The 25,020-nt window shown below is 46.3% G+C and overlaps 1 protein-coding gene across 1 annotated transcript in view; it reads right to left on the reverse strand.

The window, feature by feature from the left end:
• The window catches only part of ANXA13 (annexin A13), a 56,202-nt gene that overhangs the window by 25,722 nt on the left and 5,460 nt on the right, over window positions 1–25,020 (reverse strand). The window contains exon 2 of the mRNA XM_049700539.1: window positions 7,491–7,566. Coding sequence (XP_049556496.1) covers window positions 7,491–7,566 — 76 coding nt within the window. The remainder of the gene's footprint in view (window positions 1–7,490; window positions 7,567–25,020) is intronic.

Raw genomic sequence — 25,020 nt, forward strand, 5'->3', positions numbered from 1 at the left:
TCTGTGACATTGTTTCTTTTTAACCAGGGGAGTGCCAGAAATCTCACCTCAAAAGGGATTTCTTTTTCTCATAAAAAATCTCTGGGGCTTCCCTGGTGGCGCAGTGGTTGACAGTCCGCCTGCCGATGCGGGGGACGCGGGTTCGTGCCCTGGTCCAGGAGGATCCCACGTGCCGCGGAGCGGCTGGGCCCGTGGGCCATGGCCGCTGAGCCTGCGCGTCCGGGGCCTGTGCTCCGCAACGGGAGAGGCCACAGCGGTGAGAGGCCCGCGTACCGCAAAAAAAAAAAAAAAATCTCTGAATCCAGTCCCCCAACTTTTTTTTTTTTCTCACATGGGCTGCTCCAGCCCAGGTCTAGGGCCTCCGCATCTCAGACCTTTACCCTTACGGTTGTCATCTCTGGAAGGAGGCTTCCTGCCTCTCAGGTGGCCCATTCGCTGTATTATGCCAGCCAGGAATGGAGGGGTACAGGTGCTCACCCCTGGCTCTCTCTTTCCCCTTGCCCCACATCTAATTTGTTACCACGAAGACCTCACCATTCACCTCCTTGGTAGCCCTGAGACCCACCCATCGCTCTCCATCCTCACCTCTGTCGTATCATTCACCAGAGCTGATCCCCAGATGGTGTTCCTGTCTTACTCTCACCTTTTCCAATCAGCATTCACAGTCTCCAGAGTGGCCTTTCTGTGGAGCAGATCAGCCTGAACCTTTCCACCTAGGCTCCTTCAAATCCAGAATAACAGCCTGGGCTCTTGCCTCTGCCTGCAACGTCTTTAGCTTCGGCCCTCACCTTTATTCCCATTCTTCTTTCAGGACTCAACTCGCTGGACTTTTCTGGGACACCTCCCGGTGTCCCTCACATTACCTGTCCTCCTCCTCTGTCCTGTCTCTGCCACCCGACACTGCAAGTCCCACGGGGGCAGGGGGCTTTGCTCATTGCAATATCCACAGAGAAGGCTCTCAGTATTCATCAGACTTGACCTGCTGAGTGAACGAATGTGGAGTTGCATGCATGGAGAAGTTTGCACTGCATTATGATGGAGCTGGTCTCTGCATGGTTGTAAACTGTGTGTGCTACTCACATGGCCTGTACGTAGCAGGGACCAATAGGAAATCCTCTACTCTGTCGCTATAGTCAACCCATATCTGCATAATTCAGGAAAATTGAGCTAAAATTTTTAAAATAAGGTTTTTTAGACTTTCCTTCCTGAGTGTTTTTTTTTTAAAGGAGAGCAGAAAGCAAAGCAGTCTGGGGATGTCCCAGCAGCAGCCTGGAGGTGGGGGAGAGCCTGGAAATGACTAGATTTCTCTTGAGCCCTTTGAGTCCGGGTATCAGGTTTATCCAGGGAGCTGTTCCCACTACCCGACCGAGAAGCGATTTACCGAACAGTGACCTCATTTTACATTTCACAGTATGTGTGTCATATAAGCAGTCTGTGCAGTGGAACGATTTCCTGTAAACATTTACAATGATTTGAGGCACTAGGGCCAGTCCCCAGTGGTTCTGGGAAAGACTTTTTAAAAAAAATGAGAAAAGAAGGAACCTCAGCTCTGACTGTTCATCTGACGCAGTAATTACACAGTAGAGGTCAGAACTGGGTGACCGTCAACCCCGGGAGTGCTGCAGGGCCTCCTGGCTTTGGCTCGTCCAGCCATTTTCTGGGAACACCCCGAGCTGAGTTTCAGCAGGGTGGGGACCTCTGGGTTTGAAGTTCCCTCCCCGATACCCCTGGGACTCTGGTGTCTAATGAGTGAGCCTCTTCCCAGCAGGCCCCAAAGCCAGCCACAGCCGTCTCTGCCCATAGCAGCTCCATAGCAGCTTTTCCCTCTAAGCCCCTGTTTCTGTGTTTCTCGGAGGGAGAATGACAAACATCCTCTTACATTTCAGAGAGGATAATAGGGGCTTCCCTGGTGGCGCAGTGGTTGAGAGTCCGCCTGCCGACGCAGGGGACACGGGTTCGTGCCCCGGTCCGGGAGGGTCCCACGTGCCGCGGAGCGGCTGGGCCCGTGAGCCATGGCCACTGAGCCTGCGCGTCCAGAGCTTGTGCTCCGCAACGGGAGAGGCCACAACAGTGAGAGGCCCGCGTACCGAGAAAAAAAAAAAAAAAAAAGAGAGAGGATAATGAATGTTGGGGTCCACACACTATCCACACGTCATCTTCAGAAGGGCCTTGCTGGGATGGGGGCAACAGGGTGGGCATGGAGCCCTGAGAGGAACACCTGACAGTGTCAGCGTCGGGGGTTCTGGGTTAACCAAGACCCAGACCAAGCAGGTACTTAGGAGCCAGGAAAGCAGGGGCACCAAAGAAACCACAAACAAGGAAATTGTCAGTTTTATGATATTTGTAAGAATCAAGTATTATTTTATGGTACAGCGTTCTTATTACTTTGACTTGCACAGGCGGGTGAACGGCTGGGGAGTGCACATGAACTTTTTGATGCCTAGGGCCTCTGACCTCACTCTACCTGATACAGTGGATGCATGTGGCTGTTGAGGACTCAAAGCGTGGCTGGTCAGGTTGAAATGCTCTGCAAGTGTAGAACACATACGGTCTTTTGGAGACTTAATTCAAAAAACGGGACGTCAAGTATCTCATGAATAACTTTGGTATTGACTATCTGTTGAAATGATATTTTTGATACAGTATTGAGTTAGCTAAAGTATAATTAAAATTAATTTCACCAGCATTTTAAAAAAAATTTTGGCTTCTCAAAAATTAAAAATAGGGACTTCCCTGGTAGTCCAGTGGTTAAGACTCTGAGCTTCCAATGCAGGGGGTGTGGGTATGATCCCTGGTCGGGGAACAAAGATCCCACGTGCCTCGTGGCCAAAAAAAAAGCGGTTTGAGAGAGGTCTGTTTAAAAAAATATTAAAAGTGACCTGTATGCCTCACCTTGGTGGCTGTTGGACAGCATGGCCCTAGACATTTAAATCCAGACCTTGCAGGGCTGGTATAGCGACAAGATCTTGCAGACGAATTTTGCCAATGGTACGATTCTGCTTGGGCTTGCTCTTATTAGTAGAGGTGGGAATTCTAGACCTTCATCCAAATGATATCTTTTCGAGATGGCCCTAGGTTGCAACCACCCTAGCTCATCTCATATCTTTTTGACCTTGGGCAAGTATTTAACCTCTGAGCCTCAGCATTCTCATCTGTTATCATTGTAGTACAACTTTACAGGGTTGTTGGTAGGGTTACACCAGGTGATGTGCGTGTGGTACCCAGCACAGAGCTTGGCACCTAGAAGGGGCTCTTCAACAGTCACCAGCACAAGAATGGCCTCGCCTTGTGGCCGCACCCACAGGAGGGGGTGGAGTGCACGGCATGGCTGGCATTCGGTAGGTGCTCCATCTGTGCTTGGCGAACTAAGATAGTGTGGTGGCTAAGAGCTCGGGGATTCGTCATAAACCACAGCTGACTCATTCCCACACCCACTTCAGCTCCTGTCTCCAACCCACATCCAGATGCCAGGCCGTCACTCGAGAGGCAGCAGGGAGACACCTGTGAGGCTGGCTCAGCCGCTCAGCACAGCTCAGAGCTATAAACATCCTGACACTTGCAGGCAAACATACCTCCCAACAGCTGTTGTCCGAATACAAGATTAGCCAGGATGTGAGCAAGGACCAGCTCCTCTCTGCTGAGCTTTCCTCTGATGCCCCCAAACCAAGCAACCTGCTTGTCATCCTTCATTTCCAGCCCCACCCCACCCATTTATTCAACAATACTTACTCTGTAGAAATCCCTTCTACCACTTTCATACCAGATTGTCTCCCACCCCAGCTCCTTTGGGACTTCAGCATTTCTTGGGCAAGGCAGACTGTTCTATAGTTAGATAGTTCCTTATACAGAAGCAAAAGATGTCTTCCTAGAACTTCCGCTGTGGATCCCAGTTCTTTTCTCTGGAGTCACACAAAGAGTTTATGGCCATCTTTATTCTACCACAGTACCCATTCCTAGGAAAGTAGATCTGCACTAATTTACCTCTAAGTAAAAATCTGGCACTTGTCTTCATAAAACATTACGCCAAGTGAAAGAAACCAGACGCAAGAGGCCACCTATTGTACAATTCCAGGTGCATGAAACGCCCAGAATAGGCAACTCCATAGAGACAGAAAGTGGACCAGTGATTGACTGGACCTGAAGGGAGGAGAAAGCGGGAGTGGCTGTGAATCTATGTGGGGTTTCTTTTAGGTGATGAAAATGTTCTGGAATTAGAGGTGATGATTACACAATCCTGTGAATATACTAAACGCCACTAAATTATACGCCGTCAGAGGGTGGATTTTATGCTAGGTGAATTACAGCACGATAAGGAAAAGGAAAATTTAATACAACAGCCTGTGGACTGAGATGGCTCCTAACAGCCATGTCTTCTCAGCCCTGTCCCACCCGCTGCCTCTGTGCTTCAGGCAATGATAGGAACTGGTTCCATCCCAGTGTTCACCACTTACGGGGTTGTGGCTTGGGCTACTTAACTTGTCACAGCCTCTTTCCTCATCTGAAAAGTGGATTTTTGTGAGAATAACTTAATGAGATTTTGTATATAAAGTGCTTGGCTCAATGCCTAGAATATTAAAAGTTCCCCAGTAGATGTAAGAAAATAAAGTTGAGGAAATTAATCAACCTTGCCCCTTGGTCCCTCTATCTTTTTTCTCCCAAGGTAATGCCCCCCTCAAATGCCCTCACTTTCTTGTTCTTCTGGAACCCCTGATCAGCAAACCCGGGGTCAACCTAACATCCATTTCCCCTGTCCTCCCTTCAGGCTGCAGGAGAAAATCACAGAGCCGTGTGGGCTGAGCCAACGTGAAATCGTGGTCTCTCTAGGCAACGGAGACCTCACAGGGGACCAGCAGTCACTTCCTGGTCATCTCTACTCAACGTCTATGCCAAAGCACCACTCACACCTCATACTACATCGTCAAACCCAACACTTTGAGCAGATAACCTCGCCTCCCACCTTACTGAGCAATGTCACATTGCCCGGCCAGAGCTCCTTCAACGTTCTTCCCCTGTTACCCCCACGAATGTATCAATTCCAGCTCTCAGTCGCACCTCCTCTTTCCATTCAAGGTCAATTCTGATGTCTGTGTTTTGAATTTCCCCCTCCTCCAGGCTTTCTAAAATCTTGTTTTTGTCAGCAACCCCCTTTCCCTCCTGTATTTACAAGCTCTCCCTTTCAGTGGACTCCCTCTTTATGTGTCTAGTCTCCCGTCACCTCAACATTCTGTCAGCTGTGAGCCTCTCTCTTCTCTGATGGGATAGAACCTCATCCCCATTCTCACCCCAGTGAAGGGCAATGAGCCTTCTACTTCCAGCTGTCCGCTGAGAACCACTCTGGCAGAGATGGTCAATTTATTCTTAGCTGTAAAATCCAGCTCTCACTCTTCATCTTACTTGACCTCAGGGTGGATAGGGTTTTATACTGGTTCCCACTCCTTTCTTCTGGGAACTCTCTTTTCCCTTTGGAGACTTCTGGAGAACACATTCTCTCCTGTTTCCCATCTTGTCTCTTTGGCCACTCCTTCCCGGTCTTACTTTTACATTTGCTTTAAATGCTGGGATTTCCTGCATCTCTCCTCTCTTTACACAGACTTCCTGGGTGAGCGCATCCTCACCCATAGCTTCAACCACCACGCACGTGTTGGTGTCTCCCAAGTCGACCGTCTCTGTCCACATCTCTCTCCCGGGCTCTAGACATATTTCTACTAACATGGATCATTCCATTGGATTTTCTCAGACACTTGAATTCAACATGTCTAAAGTAAGACCTACACATTCACCAGCACACTGGAGGCTCCTTTTATACTCCTTTTCTTGATGAATGATAACACCTATCTCGTTCCCTGAGACAGAAACCTGGGGGTTCTTTCTGACTTCTCACTTTACCTCGCACGCCGACTGGTCTGTGACCAACCCCTGTGGTGTCTGACCATTAATGCCTCAAATCTTTTCCTTCTTGTCTGTACTCACTGCCCAGCAGCCTCATCATCTGTCCCCTGGTCACCTCCGAACTTGTCCCCCTATCTCCCTTCCCACCGTCCTCCCGTCAGCTCTCTATGTTGCTTTCCAGATGAATCCTTGCTTGATTCCACCTTGTTTCAGAATAAAGTGCAGGTCCCTAAACATGTCACACGTGACCCTCCAGAAGGTGCTTAATAAGTGTTTGTTGCTTTGTTGAGTGAATGTGAGATGTGTGTTAAAGAGCTCTGAAGGCCCCCATGGAGATGAAAGCTGCCCTAAGCTGGGAAGGTCATCAGCTGGTGGTCAAGAGCAGGAAATTAACTCCTGCCTGGGCTTAATGCTGGCCTGAGCACTTACTCACTAGATGTGTGAGTCTGGACAAGTCATTTAGCCCCTCTGAGCCTCACTTTAACCATCTGGAAAATTAGGATTAAATGAGGTTTGCTATTGTCAAATGAAGTAATGCATGCAAAATGTATGGCAAAAGAGTTCAATAAACATTACCTATTATTGTAAAGCTGCCTTTTCTGTACAGTTCCAGAACTTAAGATACCATTGAAGGCAGGTAAGTTTGTTCTTTGGCCTCCTCCTTTTTCTTCTCTTATTCAGTAGGGCTCTCAGCATGAGAAGTCAATACTGGCCACCTCTGCCTTCTTTTCCACTCAAGAGCTAGTATTCCAAATTATCACCCAAACTCTATACTCCATTGTCAAACCCAGGTCTTTAGCAGATAACTTTGCCTCACACTCATGGAGCCATGTCCCATTACTAGGCATGACCACCTTCAGCCTTCTCCTCTTACAACACCCATGAATGTATCTATTTCTGCACTCAGTCTTCCCTCCCTCCCCTCCGCCCTCCCACTCAAGGTAAATCCTTCTATCTGAGCTTCAAATTCCACCTTCTTCCAAGCTTCTGGGACTAGAACCTTGTTTTATCAGTGACTTCCTTGGGTTCCAGAGCCTCTTTTCATGGCCCTAGCCCTAGACGCTCCCTCCCTCATCTCACCTTGTTCCTGGGTTTACCTTACTCCTGATCTCTTGCTTAGTCTCCCATCCTTGGCCATGCACTTAGACCTGGATGTAAATAGTTGCTCCAGTGTTGCCTCTTGATTCTCAACCTTGGCCACAGTTTCATCTCCACTTGCTCTGCTCGTAGATACAGCTTCCAGGTCCCTAATCCAGTTCTCATCAGCCCTGATTCCCTACCGACTCCCATAAAAGGCATCAGAGGGTTTAGATGACATTAGAATTGTATGAATGACACTTCTCATGAAGTTTCCCCCATCTCAAGTTCAAATTAAATGTCATAATATTAAATTTCTAGCTATTATGTTGAATCCTGACAAGTAATAGGACCTGCTTATAACTTTGGGAACTTTTATAAAGGGAACCTTAAAAGTGATCAACTTAGCTTGGAAGATACAAGATACGTGGGAGGTCATCTTCCTAAGATCGTGGGAAAGTTGGACATGAGATCAAGTTTAATCAACTTCAGTAGTAAATTAGCAAACAAAGTATCTTTCATACCCATTCCTTTGCAGGCTTTGTTTAGCTTTTTGGCATCTCGATCAGCATCAAAACCCTGAAGAACTTTCGCTTTGGCCTAGAAAAAAATAATTGAAAAGGTTGAGTGGACAATATAGGCATTTAATAATTATCTCTGGCTGAAGTTGGCAGCTAACGGGAAGACCAAGCAGTCATCCAAACGAGGGACCAGCCGCCGCTTTACACATGGGTACATGTGGAAATCAGCTGGGGAAACTCTGGCCCCAGAGAGATGGCTGGTGCTCCCTGGAGCCAGCCGGACTTGGATGACCACGGAGAATGGCCCCCTCTGTTCTCAAGGACAATCAGCCCGGCCAGCTCGGGGAGAAGTGATTTTCATATTAACCCCACCTTTGTGTGTCTGTCTCTGAAACAGAGAGTAATACAGTGGACCAATGTCCTGGAATGCTGGTTTTCAACCTTCGCCACGAGACACAATATGTCTAGAGAATACGTGTTCTTGGCCAGAAGCTGAGGATTCTAGGATCTTATTACAGATCCATTTGACAATCTGGGCTAAAAGCTTTACCATTCACACAATGAGAGACATAATATTTAGTTTGCCAGAGATAAACCTATGGACCAGCAATAGCAGAGTTATTGGTTTTTACCGCTCCTTGGGGAGAAAAAACATACTAATGTTTCCCATACTTCAGTCATTGGCATAATACATGCACTGAATGTCCACAGCTATCTATGTCTACATTATTATTATTTGCTTATTATTTTTCTTTCAATTGACCTACTTTGTTTTCGCTTAAAGTTATTTTTCAAAAAGAAACTTTCTATTAGCACTGAAGTGGAAAACCAGTGTTGCTTGCCTAAACAAAAGGTAAGTATAAAAATCAATGCATGGCTATTAAAAATTTATAAGATGTAGGCTTCCCTGGTGGCACAGTGGTTGAGAGTCCGCCTGCCGATGCAGGGGACACGGGTTCATGCCCTGGTCTGGGAGGATCCCACATGCCGCGGAGCGGCTGGGCCCGTGAGCCATGGCCGCTGAGCCTGCGTGTCCGGAGCCTGTGCTCTGCAACGGGAGAGGCCACAACAGTGAGAGGGCCCACATACCACAAAAAAAAAAAAAAAATTTAAAGATGTGAGGTTAGTTGCAGTCATGCAACGAGTAGCTTTGAACACACCCTGTGTTTTCTCTTTGTCTTTGTCTTTCCTCACAGAGATGGTCTTTGATGACATATGCCACTTATTTCCCATTCTTCAGTGAAGGCTGGTTTAAGTGCTACTGTCTACACTCCCCGATTTCCCTGTCCCTCCCCTCATTTCTCTGGGCACCTATTGCGAATGAGCAGTAAACCACATAAAGCACAGAGGACGAGTGGCATTTATCTGCCTGGTATCCCTACGTCCTTTGGGGGACTTCCCCTCCCCCATTTCATGTGGTCTCACGGGGGGATGTCAGTCATGAAGCTTGAGCCCCGTCGTCCTGCCCTTGGGTGGACACACACCCTGTCACTCTGGCACTAGTGGCTGGTTCAGGAGTGGGGATGTAATCCAAGCAGGGTCAATTAGAGTTTTCCCTGGGTTGATATATAGATATGGAGAGAGAGATGTCTCTCCCTGCTGGGTTTGCTAAGCCAACAGAGTGTGAGTCTAGGGCTGTTGGCAGCCATGCCGTCCACTACATGAAGGAAGCATGGGTTCAGAATGAAGCAAGCAAAGACAAGAAGGGTGGAAATGGAGAGAGAGAGAGAGAGAGAAAGAGAGAGGGAAAGATTGAGGTTGAATAACTATGGACTGGAGGAAGGCTGGCTTCTAGGTTTTGGTTAATGGAGAATCATATAATCTTAAGAGCCAAAGGCATCTCAGGGCCCCCATCACCCCACTGCCTTTTGGAACGTAGTCCATTGGCCCATCTTGAAGTATCCATTCCTGAAACAAGCTGGGAGAGGGGCTCACATTTGTTGAGCGCCCGCCATGTGCTAGACAACTTCTTCATTGACAGACCTTTCTTCATTATTCACAGGGAAGAGTAGGCATTTGTTGTCTACTTTACAGAGGGGGAAGCCTGGATTCAGGCAGGTTAGGGAATTTGTCTGTGGTCTTGCAGGATGCAGGTTTGCACCAGCTCAGTCTACCTCCTAAAGCTCATGCTCTTGGGTCCCGTGCACCATCCTGCCTCACACTCTAATTATGACTGGGGCCTTCACGTTCGGCAGAGCGATGGCGTGTCCCATGTTCCTTTCCCAATCTTTTGTGGGCTGTAAGAAGGCTATCTGGTGCTTCTGAAGGCTTGTTGGGAGGACCAGAGACATAATTTGTGGGGCTCAGTGGAAAATGAAAGTGTAGGGCTCCTTGTTCAAAAATAATTAAGAATTTCAAGATGGTGACATCAGAGCATTAAACGAAGAGCAAGGCCTTTCTGAGCGTGGGGCCCGGTGCAGCTGCACAGGCTGCACACTGACCAAGCCCACCCTGCCTTTTGATCACATTCTAAAAGGGCTGGTTCTCTGGGTGTGGGAGTGTGGGAAGTAGCAATCTCAAAGAAGTAAATTGTGTCTTTGCTTTTCATCAGGAGTATTAGGTGCGACCTAGGAAGTGAGGTAGAGTTAAACTGGAGCTGCAGAAATCTCGTGACAGGCTTCATAAACTATTCTGTGTGTCATTTTAGCCTCATCGGTACAAGAGTTTGGTGGACTTATTATCTATCCCACTTCACAACTGACAAGTTGGAAAAGAGAATGGCTGTGAACTTGTGAATGGCTGTTCAGGTTATGCCCGGCCTGAGGGCAGTGGGAGCTGGGTCCTGCTGGGGATACACTTGCCGAGCTCTGTGCTGGCAGGGCTGCTTCTCCCCCAGAGGAATACTTTTTCCTCATTTGCTCAAAGATGCTGTCAGGGCTTGCAGAAGCCATGAGGAGACTTGGTTAAGATCACCTGGCTGGGTAACGGCTGAACCGGAGCCAGGGCTCGAACCAGGACTGTCTGACTGTCAGGTATGAAATGACATTCCCTCTCTGTTTTAGGAAGATGGTTCCATGATACAAATATCATAGAGTTATAAGAGCGGAGGGATGGGAAAAGTACCCTCCGAACATGTCCAGTTTGTTTATCCAAGGCCAAAAAATGAGTAAAAATAAATGTCTTTTAGTCCAAAATAATAGTAATGTCTGGTGGGGTGGCGTGGGGTGCAGTGGGAGAGTGTTGAACCCCATGTTAGGAATAAAGATGATATTGAGACTTAATTTTTTCCTTTTTTTTGCTTTACAAATAATGCAGCGTAGACGTCTATATCAGATGCATGGCCCTCAGCAGGGCAGGTTGAAGTCACTGTCCCCTTCTAGGAATGAATGACTCTTAGCCATGTTGGTTAGCTTTCCTTATCAGAAGAGAATTCCAGCTTGTTCCTAGTAACAGCAGGATATTTGATGTCAGAGGGAAGGAACCATGTGACGTGATTTAAAAAGGAAAGAAAGAAAGAAAACAGTCTGTGTGGAAGGAATCTTCCCCTCGGCATGGCTGGGACTGTGTCTACAATGGCTGCATTCATCAGCGATGGCCAGTGTTGATGCAAGGGGTGTCCTTGGCTTGTTCCAACGATCTGGGTAACAAATTTCTCGGGAATATACACGGAGAGGACATTCCACCTCCATTGTTCATTGTTAGTGGGCCAGGCAGCTGACTTGGGGCCTCGGGCCTGTTTGCCCATCAGGAGATTTTGTGTTTGAAACCTGAGGCCACTGAACAGAACTTCCATATAAAGCAGGTCTGCGGGAACGTGAGTCAGACACAAAACGGGGGTGCAGGGGACTCCAGGATGGGGACAGAGGGTTGAGACCAATAAATGGATAGTTCGCCTGCTCTCAACTACAAGGTGTAAAAGAGAGGGGGCAACATTCCTTCTTTTGGTTTGGTTTTGTTTTGATTTGGTTTTTTTAAACAGCATTTTCATTGACACTCAGAAGACACATTAAAAAAGACATGTTAGATGTTAATAAAAATGATTACAGGGCTTCTCTGGTGGCGCAGTGGTTGAGAGTCCGCCTGCCGATGCAGGGGACGCGGGTTCGTGTCCCGGTCCGGGAGGATCACATGCCGCAGAGCGGCTGGGCCCGTGAGCCATGGCCGCTGAGCCTGCGCGTCCGGAGCCTGTGCTCCGCAACGGGAGAGGCCACAACAGTGAGAGGCCCGTGTACCGCAAAAAAAAAAAAAAAAAAAAAATGATTACAGAGTCTGGGTTTGAGCCCACGTGGATCTAAGTTTGAATGTGATCCTGCCCCTCAGCAGTCATCTAAAGTTGGGCCATTTAAACTCTAGGCCACCATTTCCTCATCTGTAAAATGGGGGCAGTGTCTGCCTTCTGAGATCTGAGGCTTATGTGAGATAACATTTCCAGTGCCAGGTATTTAGAGGAACCACAGGCAACTTGTCCTGCCTCTGCTCCTTTGGGCCAACTCTTGGGTTTTGTCTTGTAATGATATTTAGGGTTTTGATTCTGCGTATTTTGACTTGACAAATTTGGAAGGTATACATATAGAAATAAACAGACATCTTCCAAACTTGATATTGTGAGATTCTATCATCTATCTATCTATCTATCCATCTATCCATCTGTTATCTATCTCGCAATGCCCCAGACACCATGTTTATAATAGGTAGCCACCGAGGATATAATAGTCAACTTTAAGAACATAGGTTTCTAGTCAGACTAGATTTGAATCCCAGCGGTATTGCTTATTGCTTCTGTGACCTCGGGCAAGTTTGGGAACCTTTCTGTGCTGTGGTTGCCTCATGGCAAAATGCGGATAATAATACCCCCTATCTCATAGGTCTCTTGTGAGAGTTTCAATGAAGTCATTCATGCAAAACATCTAAAATGAGGCCTAGCAGAGGGCACGTGCTCAATAAATGTAAACAATATTTGTTGAAGGCAGATCAGTGAGGACCTTTCCAGAATATTGCCTGAGGGGTTTTCACCTTGTAAATGGCACTCTGAGGATCAGTTTTTCACTCATCGCCTGCAGTTGGGATCCAGGCATGCATTTCACCCAGGGCAGTAAAATGGTTAAAAATTCAGGCTCTGTGGAGTCCAGGTGATCTGGGCTGACACCGCAACACCATATTCTGGCCAGTGTGCTAATTTGCACCCCTGGGTGTGAGGGTCCCATTGAGATACAAGGTGGGTGCAGCGCTGGCCATCAAGCTGGTGTGTCAGGCTCAAAATGAAACCAATACTCTAACTCTACAAAGGGCACTGCCTGGTGCATGACTACGCTGGGAGCTTTTCTGGTTTTTTCTTCCTTCTAGTGCGTCTACATGTCACTTTTCTGTGTTTTCATGTTCTTGCGTTTAAAACAAGGAAACGAATGAACCATTTTTTTCTGGAGGGAGGATGCAGAGAAAATAAACTGAAATTTTAGGAGCCTAGGAAGCAGTGTTACCGGGGCAGAAAGAATGTTGAAAACACCCGGAATGACTCAGGGATGTGTCAGCTTCAGCACATCAACAGCCCAGGAAGAGGCGCGGCTCCGCATCTGATACCCCCAGGCAGACACCTGCCCAAAGGCTTCTGACCCAGTACAGTTCAAGGGAGGCTTAACTCTTAAGATCGAAAGGGGGTTTCAAGAAATCTGCCTCCAACTCACAGCAAACTCTGGGGAAGGGGTGTGTGAAAAAGTTAGCTGAGGGATGTGTTTGCAAACTCGTTGCTCTATACATTATATAGTAACCAAAATTTTCCAGGTGGGTCATCCAACCTGAGTACACCCGTATTTAAATACACTCCCGCCCATCAGTAGGAATGACCTGATCAGGTGACCTCATCTTCTATTTGGATAACATCAAGACTGGAAAATAAGAATATACTGTCCCACGAGAGACACGTGAATTCATTAAAAAGCAATACACAGCAGGCAAATTAGACCATCCTCTGAACAGTTCCTCTTTTTTTCCCTGCTTCCTCTCCTCCCTTCTCTTTTCCCTTTTCCTTCTTCCTTTTCTCCTTCCACCTCCTTTTTTTCTTCCCTCCTCTTCCTTCAACAAACAAGTACTGAACATCTCTTGCGTGGCAAGCACTACCCCAGGTGAGGGGGGCACTCAATGTCTATGAGCCGTAGCCCCTGTCCTCAGAGAAATCAACATGGAAATAGATCAATGACAATTGCGTTATGATATGGTAAGCACTTTGGCTGCCAATAGCTGAGAGGAGAAAGAGGAATTTTTATGGAGAAGTTGACATGTGTGCTGGTTCTTGAAAGATGAGTAGGAGTTAGGCAAGCAGAAAAAAAGGGGGAAGAGGAGGGGTGGAGGTTGGGGAAAGGATATTCCAGGGAGAGACTACAGCACGATGCTTTCTGGGTCTGTGTACATGTGTGCTTACTGTGACCTGTCACAGCGCCGCTGCAGAACAAACATGATTGATCTAAATGTGACATAAAGACACAATGTGGACTTGGGAGTCAGACCTACTGTGTCCAATTACGCTCTGCCTCTTGCTGGTCGTAGGACCTAGGGCAAGCTGACCCACCTCCCCGAGCCTTTGTCGTCTCCTCTTCACAGTGGAGGTGCACCAGCTCATGGGTAGTGTGAAGTTTGGATGCAGTCGTGTCCGGGATGCAGTAGCCCAGTGCCGGATGACAGTAAGCACATGGTGGGTGGCACGTAGGAGGTGGGATGCTGGGTGACATAAGGATGTAAGGGTCATTTGTAAACTCTGAAATAATATCAAAATGTAATGGGAGTGGCATTTGGATTGTTTGCTCCCCAGAAGGCTTGTCTGACTGCAGTCTCCTCGGTAAATATTTAAAAGTGGTTGCTTGGTATCCAGACTCTGAGACGGGAAGTCTCCGAGGAAATGCTGGGGAGCAGAGGGCAGAGGGCTCTCTGTACGCTGATCTAAAGAGGGCTACTGTTTGAGCTGACATGGAATCAGGAGGGGGGCTGGGGAGACTAGAAAGAGGGTCAGGATTAGAACTAAGTGATGGCCTGCTCTTATTAAACAATGAGCAAAATGCTCATTGTTTAATAAGAGCAAAATGACGGCCGTGCTGGGGAGAGGCTCAGATATGCCTGTATTCTCCTCAGCGTTAGCAATGACCATCCCCATGCTAGTTACTGGTACTTTAGTTAACATTGGCCGTTTGGGCTAAACTCGCCTTGTATAGAGTTGGGGATACTGAGGTTCATTTTGGGAGAGAGACTTCTTTCTGATCACACGGGTAACCCCCCTGTTCCAAGATATCTACCCTTGAATCTGGCGTGATGCTATTTCTCTCCTTATCGTTTCTAAGTCTCTGTTTTCCCATCTGAAAGATGGTAATAATAGTATCTATCTCTTGTGGGTTGTTATAAGGATATGGATCAAAAGTGCTGAGCAGGATGCTGGCATGTGGGGAGGGCTCAGCGTTATTTTTATTACTTCCTTCCCTTTTGACCTGATTCCTGCTGAGTGTCGAATGAGCGCCTGACATGGTGCCTTGTGTGGCAACTTTAAAATAGCTGATTACATAATTCTCTCCTAAATCAGAAACGATTTTGTACTTGTAGAGAAGTAGTAGCAGGAGCTAAGAGTTTAAGAGAAATTTATGGGAGAAACACTTCAAATTGAGAATGACAGCTGAATATTACGCACTTACTAAGTGCCAGGCACTGGTCCAAGCAATTTACGTATAGTCACTCAGTCCTCACAGCAACCCTATGAAGTAGGTATTATGACCTCCTATTTTGCAGATGAGGAAATCAAAGCACAGAGAGGTTAATTAATTGCCTGAGGTCACACAGCTAGTAAGTAATGGAATTCAAACCTACACAGTCTGGATACAGAAACTCTACTATTGACTTCTCATCAACCATTTTTTTGTTCCTGTCAAAATTATTTATTAAAAAAATTTAATGATAGAAAGCTCATTTCAACTATTAGAATGCTGTATTTTTAGTAGAAACACCAGTTGAGACCTGTGACTTGTCTGCTGACCAGAGAAGCTGAGGACCACTTGCATGACCATGGGATCAATAAATATTCTTGATGATGAGAAAATAGGAAGTGAAATGAAAAATGAAGGCCAGTTATCACTATTTGCAAGGCAAAAGGGACAGCCTCTCCCAGGGCAAAGTGTGTGTGCAGGAGAGGCGTCATTGTCAAACTCTGCTCCCAATATTCCTTCTGAGTCAAATAGAATCATATTTTCTGCTTCTTTTCTGTAAACTGGGACTAATACCTGCTGTACCCAGCAGCATCTTAGGAAGATAAAACAAGACAGTGTAACTCACTGCAGCATCATTCACAATAGCCAAGATATGGAAACAACATATGTGTCTGTCAATGGATGAATATATCAAGAGGATGTGGTAGAAAGAAAGAAAGAAACGAAGGAAGGAAGGAAAGAAGGAAGAAAAGGAATATATATATATATATTTTTTTTTATTTTCATTTTTTTTGCGGTACGCGGGCCTCTCACTGTTGTGGCCTCTCCCGTTACGGAGCACAGGCTCCGGACGCGCAGGCTCAGCGGCCACAGCCCACGGGCCCAGCCGCTCCGCGGCATGTGGGATCTTCCCGGACCGGGGCACGAACCCACGTGCCCTGCATCGGCAGGCGGACTCCCAACCACTGCGCCACCAGGGAAGCCCGAAAAGGAATATTATATATAAAGGAATATTACTCAGCCACGAGAAAGAAGGAAATCCTGTTATTTGTGACAACATGGATGGACCTTGAGGACATTCTGCTAGGTGAAATAAGTCAGAGAAAGACAAACACTGTATGATGTCAGTTACATGTGGAATCTACAAAAGCTGAACTCATGGAGGCAGAGACTAGGATGGTGGTTACCAGGGACTAGGGGAAAGGGGGAGAGGTTGGCCAGAGGGTACGAACTTGCAGTTATAAGATGAGTAAGTTCTGGTGATCTAATGTACAGCGTAGTGATGATAGTTAAATAATACAGAAACTATATATATATAAATGGTATTATATATAAATATATATTATCTATATATATATATAAATGGTATCATATGCTTGAAAGTTACTAAGAAAGCCTCTTAAATGTTCTCACCACAAAAAAGAAACGGTAGCTAAGTGCCAGGCTGCAGGTGTTAGCTAATGCTATGCTGGTAATCATTTTGCAATATATAAGTGCATTAAATCGACACAGTGTGCACCTTAAACTTATGTAATGTTATACGTCAATTGTATATTTCAATAAAGCTGGGGAAAAAAAGACAACGAGAGTACTGGGCAGAGAGATATCATAATGGTAATCAGAGCTGGCCAGGGAGGGACTGGCTTCTCTGACCGTCTCCAACAGGCTCTCAGGACTCTTCCTCCTTCTCTCCCCATCTCACCCCAAATCTTCCAGTTCCCCCTTTCCTAAAGCATCTTGCCCTTAGCTCACAGGGATCGTCGTTCGAGGACCACGGTGTGCCAGGGAGTTGTATTTTAGCGGAGGCATTTTGAAGACTGAAAAGGCATGAGGCCAGCAGGATGGCCAGTTTCTGATGTTTGCTCCTTTCGGGTGACTGCTTTCCAACCTGATAAACTGTCAAACATTTTCACAGGTAAAAGGCCACTTCTCGGGCTTCCCAGGTGGCGCAGTGGTTGAGAGTCCGCCTGCTGATGCAGGGGACGCGGGTTCGTGCCCTGGTCCGGGAGGATCCCACATGCCGCGGAGCGGCTGGGCCCGTGAGCCATGGTTGCTGGGCCTGCGCGTCCGGAGCCTATGCTCCGCAGTGGGAGAGGCCACAACAGTGAGAGGCCCGCGTACCGCAAAAAAAAAAAAAAAGAAAGAAAAAAAAAAAGGTCACTTCTCCCTCCTGACAGAATCTATGCAAAATGACCGCCGGTTTGTCTTATTAGCAAGGGGCCTATCAGTGTGAGGTAGGGGAGGCAGAGGACAGATGCTGTGATGGATTCCTCACTGTCTTACCTGAGTCCTCAGAGGGCCAAAGAAGCTTGGGGACTGACAGCACGGATCCTCGTGCCCATCCACTTTTTAAACACCTGGTTGCCCACCATTCATTCTAGGGGCAACAGTGGAGAATGGATCTACGTAAGGAAATTTGCTGAAGCCTCATTTCCTCTCTGAAACTGTTCCTGACCCTCTTGGAGAGAGTCGAGGATTTTCTGCCAGTGGTGGCTGGCACTAAGGTGAACAACTGTCTGACTGCCGAAGGTTGAGGATTTCCCAGGAAATCCTGGATTTTCAGTGCTAACACTGGGCCAGTTCCAGGGAAACCGGGATAGTTGCTCACCCTGGATGGGACTGACTTTGCAAGTTTGCCACAGCCAGTTGTGAGCATACACAAATGACTGAGTCACATCCTGGGCCTATTAGATAAGCATCATTAAGATATAGGTATATACTAGGTATAGGAATTTTAAAAAGTCTCCAGATAATTCTAATGTGCAACCAAGGTTTAGAACCGTGGGTCTGATAAAAATTAGGAACTTTCCCATTGACATCCCAGTGAATGAGGAAGACAACTTAAAAAATATATACACTGAGGGCTGTACAAGGAAGAAATCCTAGGCTTTATCCAAGGAGCAAAAGATAAAGGGAAGAGGTTTATTATAGATTCTTAGGGTAGAAATTCAACCAAGCATTTTTCTAAGTGAGTGACATGGAACACTGAAGGTATTAAAGCCCATTAGTTTCCAACTGGGAAAGGAGTTCCTTTTAATGGATAAAGAAGATGTGGCACATATATACAATGGAATGTTAGCCATAAAAACAAACAAAATTGAGTTATTTGTAGTGAGATGGACGGACCTAGAGTCTGTCGTACAGCGTGAAGTCAGAAAGAGAAAAACAAATACTGTGTGCTAACACATATATATGGAATAAAAAAAAAAAAAAGATGGTTCTGAAGAACCTAGGGGCAAGACAGGAATAAAGATGCAGACCTACTAGAGAATGGACTTGAGGACACGGGGAGGGGGAAGGGTAAGCTGGGACAAAGTGAGAGAGTGGCATGGACATATATACACTACCAAACGTAAAATAGATAGCTAGTGGGAAGCAGCCACATAGCACAGGGAGATCAGCTCGGTACTTTGTGACGACCTAGGGGGGTGGGATAGGGAGGGTGGGAGGGAGGGAGATGCAAGAGGAAGGAGGTATGGGGATATATGTATATGTATAGCTGATTCACTTTGTTAATAGTTACTAGAATTATTAGTACAACATGTGGCACATGTATCTGGCAATGTTCAAGAAGGTCACACTTAAGTCTGAAGTCTGGGAAACATTATTCAATGTATCCAATTCCCTCATTTTACAGATAAACTGAGGCTTGGTGGTTAAGTCATCTGCGCAGGGTCACTTACTTGCTTATGGAAAAAACTGGACTCTTGTCTCTCAGGACAATGTTCTTTCACCTCTAACTAGTCACTCATTTGTACTTTGAAACCAGTTAGCACGAATGCAAAGTATTGCACGATTTAAAGTCAATAAACTGAATTCAGCCGGAAAATATCCTGGTGACATTTCCACAGATACGTTTAGTAGTCACTGATGGGCAATTTGAAACACAATAGCGGGGTCATTCATATCTTTAAACATGAATCTTGGGTAATTAGTGGCATACTGTTTAATTAAGTTGATTGCTTCTTGGGCATGGTTTCCTTGAAACAATAAATTTGATTAAAAGTCTTGTTTTTTTTGGTTTTAAATCAAAATCTACGTAAATGCTTGTCAGAGCAAAACGTTAATGGTCACCATGGTCTCACTGATAACAAAGGTGAATCTGCTGTTCTTAGATCCTGTTCTCACCTGGATCAGCTTTTGAAGTCTGTTAGCCAAGGATGTAGACAAGATAGCTAGGAAAGCGTGTTAGGAAACCTTTGAAAGGTGCTGAGAATACAGGGAGCTCTTCGCTGCTGTTTATTCACCCTTTCAGAGATGCAGTTATAAAGTGACAGGTATGACTATTAGTAGTTTGGCCATCATTCTAAATGGGTACAAATATTTGCATCATTCGTCAAATAAGGCTGAAAATAGACAAAACATCCCCTTGGATCAGGTCTCAATATGATATACGCTTACATATGCTGTGTGTTCTGAAAAATAAGTGAAACTTTTTAGATTAAAAAAGTGATCTTTCTCCTAAATTTTGGGGTTATTTTTATGTTGGCATTTTAAGAACACCTTTTAATGAAGATTGGTATAGTTAGGTCATTTTCCAGAGAGACAAGGTTCCTTAGGCTATGCTGTCTGGGTTATACATGTCAATGTGATATTTACCATCAAAGGTGACTATGGGGTTGAGACCTGACCTTAAGGACATGTGGACTTAAGACTCTTCAAGGTGGTGGGTACCGTTGTTTCCAAAGTTACTGGCAGTACGCTCAGAAACGCAAACAATGTGATGGGCCTACCACGCCCTGAGCTCTGGTAGAGGGCGATTTATTGGGGCAGCCCTTTTGGGGGCTACACCCAGAGGAGAGGTGAGCAAATTGACTCCTGGTTATTTCACTCATGATTATGTCTTTCCAGATGAGCACTGTTCATCTAGGCAGGAAAACCAGTAGCTTAGCAGCCCTGTTACTGGGTATTTCTGCAGGGAGGCCCTTTGCATTCTGGCCATCAGAACTTATGAGCTAACAGCCTTTTGGGGGAAAACCACCACCTCTCAGCTGCCGTTGTCATCAACAGGAGGACAAGGGTCAAGCTTCAAGATGCGTTGGCTCTTACCCTGTGACAAGAGAGGCAAATCAGTGTGAGGGAGAGCCTAGACCAGAGGGGCAGGGATGCATCATCGCTGGTGGAAATTCAGCCAGATAAAGACATTATGGGGACATCTGCCCACTAGCCCCGCTTTCCCATTTAAGGTCTGTGTCTCATGAAGTGGATCTCAACCAACCAGGAGCTATTTGCCTCCCTGAGGACATTTGGCAATGTCCAGAGACATTTTTGCTTGTCACAAATAGGGGAGTGTTAGTGGTGTCTAGTCATAGAGGCCGAGGATTCTGCTAAACATCCCACAGGGCACAGAACAGCCCCTCACAGCAAAGAATTATCTGGTTGCAAGTGCCAATAGTGCTAAAATCTGATATGTGAAGGGTCTACAGCCCTGATCTAATGGCTATAACAGTTCTGTCAACATGTTACTTTAAGGTGTTGAGAAGGCTGAGCTTCTAGTGGTAAATGGTACATAGGTACTGACTAAAGCAAGGTCCCCAGTCACAAAGAACGCATCGCTGTGGTTACCTAAAAGGGAGGATTAGAAGTGGACCATGGTGTCTTTCTCTCTTTGATTTGATTTCAAAGGAACCCAGATGACAAATCTGAAAGATGAGCAGTGGGATAAGGTAACTAGGAGGAAGAATTTGAGTTAAAGTGGGTCCAAAGGGAGAAGTCTGTCATCACCCCCTGCCTCTTTGTCTGCATCACATCCTCACTGGCAGCCCCAGTTGGCTCATTCTTGGGGGCCCTTCAGTACTGTGTTGGGCTGGACAACTCAGAATTTCTTCTAGAGGCAGAATAACATGCATTGTCTTGAAGCCAGACTTTGTGTCCTGGGGAAAATGTCTGCTTTGAGGTTGTCCACTGATTGGGGCATTAGAGACCTCTGAAGAGGGTTATACCTCTAGATATCCAATGACTGCTGTACTGCCTCAACAAAAGTTGAGGGAAAGGTGGTGATGGGGAGGTGATGACTATTTCTCAACTGTGAAAGGAACCATGCCTTCAAGAGTTATGAAAAATGAAGCACTTTTCTCATTGGAAAAGAATTATCCATTTCCTTCTTCTATTGCCAAAGGCTGGTTTTTTTTTTCTTTTCTTTTCTTTCGTTTTTTGCCAATTCACTGAGAGTATGAACTTGGGATTCATCACTTACAGGAAGAAAGGAAGCTAGTGTACTCTGGCATCCTCCAGAGTCAATGATAACTGGGCAGATGGAATTGAAAAGTGAAAATATTGGGGGCTGAGCTGAGCCGTTACAGCATGGAATAGTGCCGTGTAGTAGGACATAACCAACAGTATGTGAACAAGTTCAGATTTGCTGAAAAGGAAACAAGGTGAAAGAGCTAAATTTGCTTTGAGCAAGTTTTTGTCTCCTCCAGAATCAAAACAATGAATGTTATTCTTCCCCTGGTAAGAGAGTTGCAATATGCATTGGATCCAATCTTATTAATTATTTCTTTAAAATTCTTCGTAACATTTTTATCTTCCTTTTCATTCCCGCCACAATCCAAACCTCCATCACTGAAAGGGTGAATTCGTTTACTGCCTTCCCATCTGATCTTCAAATCTTCATTCTCTTTCATTTCAGTCCATCCAATAGCAGTCATAGTCATTGAAGTAGTAACATTAATAAAAACAATAGTTATAAGAAAGCAATACTGATAAAGCAATGTTGCCCATCCCTAACGATAGGTAAGGTCAACCTTGGCCACAGTGATATTCAAAGAGGTAGGCATATACCTCAGCCAATCAGAATTTTCCCTGGCGTTGTATGTATAGATGCTTAGAGAAAACTCATTTCCTTGGGGTAGTGAATCTGGAGTTACGTGAGGCCATGGGACTCTCTGTGGTGCCTGAACTACCTGTGGCCAGGCCTCCCTCTCATCAACTCCTTTTGCCCCCCCCCATCACTGAAAAGAAAAAGTTCATTTTCAGTAGGAGAGAATAAGGCTAGGACATGGAAAGAAAAAGAGTGTGTGAGAGAGAGAGAAAGAGAGGAAAGAACACTAGCTGACAAGATGATTTCCCAGCCCTGGAGATGAATCATGGTCCATCACTATCCCCTTCACCTTTGCCAGTGATTGGTCGAGGATGGGCTTTTGACCAATTCTGGCCAATGAGATAGAAAGGGATGTCTGCCTGGGCGTTCCCAAAAGATTTTCCTTACTGATAGGGGACTGGTACAGGAGGAGAAAGACATTTTTTTTCTCCATCCCCTTCCTTCCTTCTTGTGACCCTATCATGTGAGATTACTAACTTGAACACACACATGGCCATTATCTTGCATCCAGGAGGGGAGATGTTGCCAGTACCTCAAGGGTGGCAGAATGGAAAGGCAGACATAGCCTGAGTCCTTAATGATGTGACTGAACTGCTGAACCAGCCCTAGAGTGCCCTCCTTTCAGATTCCTGTTAGGGTTAATCATTAAGGGGTGGGATAGGGAGGGTGGGAGGGAGGGAGATGCAAGAGGGAAGAGATATGGGAATATGTATATGTATAACTGATTCACTTTGTTATAAAGCAGAAACTAACACACCATTGTAAAGCAATTATACCCCAATAAAGATGTTAAAAAAAAAAAAGTCTTTGTTATTTAAGCCACTGTGAGTCCCGTAGTCTGTGAACAAATACATACTAACTTAAAGACAAAACAGACAAAAAACAGAATTTATACACACAAATTACCTCAATCCCAGACTTCTCTCTTGAGTTCCAGATCCAGCTACCTGCTAGGCATTAAACCCAGGTGGAACACAGAAATCTCAGACTCAACAGATCCCCAAACCAAACTCATCCTCTCACCTTGCAAACTTCGCCTCATCCCCCGGGTGCATCACCATCATCCACTCGCGTGCACAAGCCAGTTACCTTGGAGCCCCTCTGTAGTCTTTCTTGTCCCTCACCTCCCATATCCTGTCAGTCAGCCAGTTATGTCGATTTGACCCTCCAATCTGTCCTCGTCTCTCCAATCCCATCGTCACTGTTTTAGTTGGGGGCAGGGGTTCATCATCTTTCTCCAGGCTTTCAAGTGCTTTACTTGGAAGTGCTGACTTTCAAGTGCTTTACTTGCCTTTGGTCACGTTTCTCTCCAGACCTTTCTCCACCAGCTTCCAGCATGGTCCATCCAAAGAGCAGTGCTTACCTTGTCATTCCCTTGTCTGAGATCGATTAGGGCTTCTCTACTGCCTAAGGTAGTGGTTCTCAAAATGTGGTGCCTAGACGGGCAGCATCAGCATCACCAGGGAACTTGTCAGAGATACAGATTCTCAGGCCCCACCATAGAGTGTCTACTGAATCAGATGCTCTGCTGATGGAGCCCAGCTCTCTGTTTAAATAAGCCTTCCAAATGAATCTGTTGTGCAAAGTTTAAAAACCACTACTAGCTTAAGGCAATAAAGCGCAAGTTCCTTGGTGTAATGGGTTGAATAGTGTCCCCTATTCATGTCTACTCAGAACCTCAGAATGTGACCTTATTTGGAAGTAGAGCCTTTGCAGATGTAATTAGTTAAGGATCTCAAGATGAGCTCAGGACTTCCCTGGTGGCACAGTGGTTAAGAATCCACTGGCCAATGCAGGGGTCACGGGTTCGAGCCCTGGTCCAGGAAGATCTCACATGCTGCAGAGCAACTAAGCCCATGCGCCACAACTACTGAGCCTCCGAGCCACAACTATTGAGCCCACGTGCCACAACTACTGAATCCCGCGCGCCTAGAGCCTGTGCTCCGCAACAAGAGAAGCCACTGCAATGAGAAGCCCATGCACTGCAACGAAGAGTAGCCCCCGCTAGAGGCAACTAGAGAAAGCCCACGCGCAGCAACGAAGACCCAATGCAGCCAAAGATAAATAAATAAATAAGGAAAGAACGCCAAACCTCTACAGGTGGTTTAAAACAAAAGAAAGATGAGCTCATTCTGGACTTAGGGAGGGTCCTAATGCCAATGACTGGTGTCCTTAGAAGAAGAGGAGAAAGCATATACACACATAGGGAAGAAGGCCCTGTGAAGATGGAGGCAGAAATTAGGGTTATCCTGCCAGGAGCCAAGGAATGCAGTGCCCCAGGGCCACCAGAGTCTGAAAGAGGCAAGAAAGGATTCTTCCCTAGAGCCTTCAGAGGGAGTGTGGCCCTGCTAACATGCTGATTTCAAAGTCCCTAGACTCTAGAACTTTGAGAGAATAAATTTCCATTGTTTGAAGCCCCCCAGTTTGTGGTAGTTTGCACAGCAGCCCTAGGAAACCAATATACATTGCATGGCATGCAAGGGACTTCGGGTCTCAACCCTGTGCTCCTGTCTAGTCTTGTCTCCTGTCTCTGTCCCTGCTCATCGATCTTTCTATCAAAAATATGTATGGAACGCCTGTTATGTGTCAAGCCCCAGAGCTACAGCGGTGAGTAAGACACAGTGTCTGCCCCCAGAAGCTCACAGCCTGGGGGACAGCGTAGCAGCTGCCCAGGCAATTGCTGTATGATGTGCTGAGTGCTTTGGCAGGGCTAGAGCTCAACTCACCAGGAGCACCAGCCTTCCTGGACCTCTCTGTGCTCCTGCATTACAAAGAATGCCTTTCTCCACTCTAGAAACCCTATTCTACTCTCACTTCTCCTACAGGGCATCATTCCCTCCTCTGTCCAACTTTTTTTTTTTTTTTTTTTTTTTTTTTTTTTTTTTTTTTGCGGTATGTGGGCCTCTCACTGTTGTGGCCTCTCTCGTTGCGGAGCACAGGCTCTAGACGCGCAGGCTCAGTGGCCATGGCTCACGGGGCCAGCCGCTCCGCGGCATGTGGGATCTTACTGGACCGCGGCACGAACCCGCGTCCCCTGCATCGGCAGGCGGACTCTCAACCACTGCGCCACCAGGGAAGCCCATGTCCAACT

The sequence above is a fragment of the Orcinus orca genome, chromosome 17 (genome assembly GCF_937001465.1).
Source record: "Orcinus orca chromosome 17, mOrcOrc1.1, whole genome shotgun sequence".
Taxonomy (NCBI): Eukaryota; Metazoa; Chordata; class Mammalia; order Artiodactyla; family Delphinidae; genus Orcinus; species Orcinus orca.